Source organism: Diadema setosum, chromosome 4, assembly GCF_964275005.1.
Source record: "Diadema setosum chromosome 4, eeDiaSeto1, whole genome shotgun sequence".
NCBI classification, from domain to species: domain Eukaryota; kingdom Metazoa; phylum Echinodermata; class Echinoidea; order Diadematoida; family Diadematidae; genus Diadema; species Diadema setosum.
The window spans coordinates 28,747,577-28,752,346 of NC_092688.1; the positions used below are offsets into that span (position 1 = coordinate 28,747,577).

Genomic DNA, 4,770 nt, shown 5'->3' on the forward strand with positions numbered 1-4,770 from the left:
TCACTTGCTGTCTCCATTTGGAGCTGTTCCCTCTTGCTCTGACCAAAGGAAACGAGGTCGATGTCGAGTAGGTCTTCGGCTTCAGTGCAGATTGTCTCTACTCTGACGTCAACTGGTATATCCTGTGCTTCCCGTGGATTAGGAAGCCTGCTGAGAGTGTCGTACAGTACCATCTCTCGCCAAGGCTTGTACTTCACAGTACAGTTGTATCCCTGAATCTTTATCAACAGCCTCTGAAGCCGGGGAGGTGCACTTGTTATTGGCTTTCGCCAGATCGTTTCAAGTGGTTTGTGGTCTGTCTCAACCGTGAATTCCTTTCCAAAGAGGAACGTATGGAATCGGCTGATTCCGAAGACCAGTGCGAGTGTCTCTCGCTCGATTTTAGAATAATTCGACTGCGCTGGAGATAAGCTCTTGGATGGGAATATTCTACAGGTTCGGCGTTCTGGAGGAGACATGCACCAACTCCCTTCATTGATGCATCTACTTCCAATGTTGTCTCCTTCCGTGGGTCATAGTACCTCAGGCAAATGTCCTCAGTAATGGCATCTTTGAGCGCTTCAAAAGTATGACCATGCTTGATTTCCCACAAGAATGGGGTGTCCATCCTTAACAACTCTCGGAGAGGCACTGCCTTCTCAGAGAAGTTCGGGATGTAAGCTGCCAGGTATGTGAACAACCCAAGACATCGCTGGACGTCCTCTTTGTCTTTTGGTGTTTGCATTTCTACCTTCATCGGATCCAGCCGAATGCCACTCCTCGTGTACAACAATCCGAAGAAGCTGATCCTGTCTTTCTTGATTGAACACTTGCCGCTGTTGAACACAAGGCCTTCCTGCTGGGCTTTCTCCATCAGGAGCCATAGATTCTTGTCGTGTTCTTCCTCCGTGCGACCAACTACCACGACATCACCTGCAATGCATATGCATCCAGGTATGCCATCGATGATTCTGTCCATGTGTTGTTGGAAGATGTCCTGACTAACACATAGTCCAAATGGTAACCTCTGGAAACAGTATCTCCCGAATAGCGTTCTGAACGTTGTCAATTCCTGGCTCTTGGCTGCTAGGTGGATGGACCAGTACCCAGACTTAGCATCAAGTTTGGAGAAGTACCTTGCTCCTGCAAACGTCAGATTGACTTCCTCCAGTGTTGGTACTTTGTGCGGACGTTTGAGTGCGTTGTTGAGTCGTCTAGGGTCAAGGCACAAACGAATTGAACCATCTTTCCTGACTGTCGTCGTCATGGAACTGCACCAGTCAGTGTGGTGCTCAATCTTGCGGATTACACCGTTTTGCTCCATGGTTTGTAGTTCTGTCTTGATCTTATCCCGTAAGTGTACGCTACACTTCCACGGTGGATCAATTGATGGCTGTGCATCATGCTCCAGGTGCAATGATGCTGTTCCTCTGAAGTTCCCGATCCTGTCGAATTGTGCAGGATATGCTGCCTTCAGGTCGTCCACGTTCCTGATGACGCGTGACGGTGTATGGCACTGCAATTCATGTATCATCACAATTGCCATGCCGTGGCAGCCTGGCAAGCCTAGGATGGCAGGTACGTCAACCACATAGAACGTCTGAGTGTTCCAATCAGTGCTCTTGTATCGCCACATGAGGTCAATCGTGCCGACACAGTTGATTTGGCTGCCATTGTATGCAGTGAGTCTCGTCTGTGTATCTTGATGTACAGGTCTCCATCTGTTGCCGTACATATTCTTGACGATCCGCAGAGGTAGGGTGTTACCACTTGCCCCTGTATCTACCTTTAGTTTGAGGATATGTTGGCCTGCTTTCTGAGGGCAAACAATATCAACTTCTACAAAGGCTTCTGTCCTAGCTGTGTTGTATGTGACTTGTGGTTTGCTAACGTCAATCACATCAAACCTTTGTGTTTCTGCAGTTGCCTCATGGTGAGTATCATCAAAGCTGCCTCCATGTGCAGTTATCTCATCAACAGGATCTTTTCGATTGTTCCTGGACTTGGAACGTCTGTTCCTCCACTGGTTGGATGAGCTTCGTTTGCCATGTGTCTGTCTCTTAGGGCTTCTTCCTCGTTTCTGTGCTTGGCGACACATCTTCACCCAGTGTCCTACTTTGCCACATGAGTGACAAGTATCCTTGTATGCAGGACATCTGCGAGGTGGGTGCTTGGTACCACAGTTGCCACATGAGTGCTGACCTTTCTTGTAGTGTGTTATGGCACCAACACTTCTGTCTATGTCCATAGTCTGCAGAGACTTACGACCTGCTGCCAGTGCTTCGTACTTCCTTCCCTCAAGTAGGATTTTGTCAATGGTGAATCCCTTTGGTTGCTCAAGGAGGGTCCTCTGCAGTTGCTCACAAGGTGTCGGTGCCATGACCAGTTCCATGATCCGTTCCTGGAGTTCTGACAGTGAAAAGTCACATTCGTGAGCTTTGTCGCGACAGCGAGTCACGAACTCATCAATATTTTCATCTGATCGTTGTCGATAACGCATTAACTCGAGGCGATGGATACGGAAATTGACATTGATCTTCAACTGGGCCTCGATCGTGGACCATATCTTCGCAGGATTCTCTAAGTCATCATCACTCAGGCCAGATGTATTCAGTCTTCAGAGACCTTCGCCGCCAAGGGCAATCTTGATTTTTACTGCCTGCTCCTTGGAGTCTGTGACCTCTTGGTCCTGCAACACAAGTGACATTCTTTGCCTAAAGACTTTGAATTCTGCAAGGAGGTCTGGCCCCTTCCATACCATTTCAGGGTATCGTGCCATATTGTACTGTATGTGTACTAGCAAGGGTGTTGAAAGTGATTGATACGAACACCACAAAAAGGTTTGCAATCTATGACACACACAAAAAGGAAGGGAAACCTGTTACTATATAGTATGCTACACTACACTGTATCAATACAATGGCATCACTATGTAAGATGAACTTTTCATCAAAGCAACAAACACTGTACACGATAATGGACTAAGTTAACACACTCTGAACCGACTTTACACTCTGTTCTATCTTTGTCTACTGCCTGCTTAATGACAAGGTGGGTGTAATTCAGTCCACAATATAACTCAGTTATACCACCAATACATAGAACATACTGTGTTAATTACAGCAGTAACTGGCTGAAATGCAGCGTTAGCGGCAACGTTCAACAGCATAATAGGCGAGTGAATTACAAATCATTGCAATAACACGTACTACACATAGGCCTACTCAATGTCCCATTGTGCTCGTACGTGTGCAAACTAGCGCTTCAGTGTCGGTTCAGGATAGGCAAAATGCATACACCCTTGAAGCAAACCCGTACACATGCAGCCACACTGTTTTACATATACATGCTGTGTATATGGTACTGCTGGGACCGCAACGTAGAATCATAGAGCCACTATGTGTACTAGTATGATACGGCAAAATATGATTCATAGACCAGAACTCTTTCCCAGACTGTATAGTCTATCAGTGCATAGGGTCTAGACAAGATTCTATAGACAAATATCTAAAGATCTAGGGCTAGATGCTCCACGTCTAGAACAGGCACATTTGGTAATTGGTATAACACATCCACTGATCCAGCAAATTCACTCCATAGACTCATAGGATAGCGGAAAAAATGAGATGATATGTACGTTACCACAGGTTCTGCCTCCTTTTGCGATGCCTTGAATCAAGATCACATCTGCTTAGACACAAGATATGATAACTGTGGATCAAATGCACACTACATGTTGATACATACGTTACTATACTAACGTTAGGCATCTAGACTATGTACCATTTATTCACTCAGCAAACTAGAATCTGGCATGTTCTGTTTTCTGCTAGTGCTCTAAATGTTTGTGTTCTAGTGTTCATTCATCTCATGTTTGCTATGGATCCCGTCTGGTTGCTAAGTCATCATCGAGAACCGGTAGGCCTACGGTCGATAGACCTACTGCTCAGCATCGGTGCGACCTCACTGTAACATTCTTGCTTTGCAGCTCTTACAAGAATAAAAGACGGGTTCTTAGAATGGATTTAACAGAAACAGAGTGCCATGGTCTGTGGCTTTATTACAGTATATGTTGTGCTGCCCTCTACATGAATAAGCATTATAGTGTGAGATTTAACACATAGTACATAATGTCACATCCTCCCCCTTTTGAAAGCTTGCAAAATAAGCAGAATTACATATATCATGTACTTCAAAATGAGAAAATGAACATCTCTAGATGAGAATGGGTTCCTCAGTTTTTACAAATTATGCTGATTATTATCCATCTATTACAAAACTGTATGTTTAGCCATGTGTTGCTAATACCTGATAATAATAAGCATTTTACAATAAAAGTTAACACTTTCTCCAATACTCCAAAAATTACATTTGGCTTCCAACATCTGCCAAACTACTAACATGCTACAAACTATCAAAACAGACATTTTAAGAACAACTTGTCCTTATTCGGTTTCCATATGTCCTTGATACATATAAAGCAGTACTTTCTGCAAATGATTCATACAATTCACCCAAGAAAACTTAAGAAGTTTTCTGCATGCTAAAAACAACATATTTTATGCAACAATGATTTGATATGCTTACAGCTTTTTTAGTGTTTTCACGTATTCTAATTTTGGCATAATATCTTTCCAAAAAACACTGGCATTTATAAGTATGACAAAATAATACATCAATAAATTTTGCTTCCAACTTATGTACATATTCATGTACATTTATGAACAAAATCATGAATTATGAACAAAATCAGAATAACCACAAACGCTCTTTGCAGATAAGTCCAAATCA

General features: G+C 43.6%; 1 protein-coding gene across 1 annotated transcript; it reads right to left on the reverse strand.

The window, feature by feature from the left end:
* Positions 1–256: 256 nt before the first annotated feature.
* Positions 257–2,371, reverse strand: LOC140227779 (uncharacterized). The gene has a single exon (XM_072308176.1). It carries the CDS (start codon positions 2,369–2,371, stop codon positions 257–259), a length of 2,115 nt encoding a protein of 704 aa, XP_072164277.1.
* Positions 2,372–4,770: the final 2,399 nt, after the last annotated feature.

Bases quoted from the DNA above. Each gene is read 5' to 3' on its own strand.
- LOC140227779 (XM_072308176.1), bottom strand. From the start codon at position 2,371: ATGGAACTGGTCATGGCACCGACACCTTGTGAGCAACTGCAGAGGACC.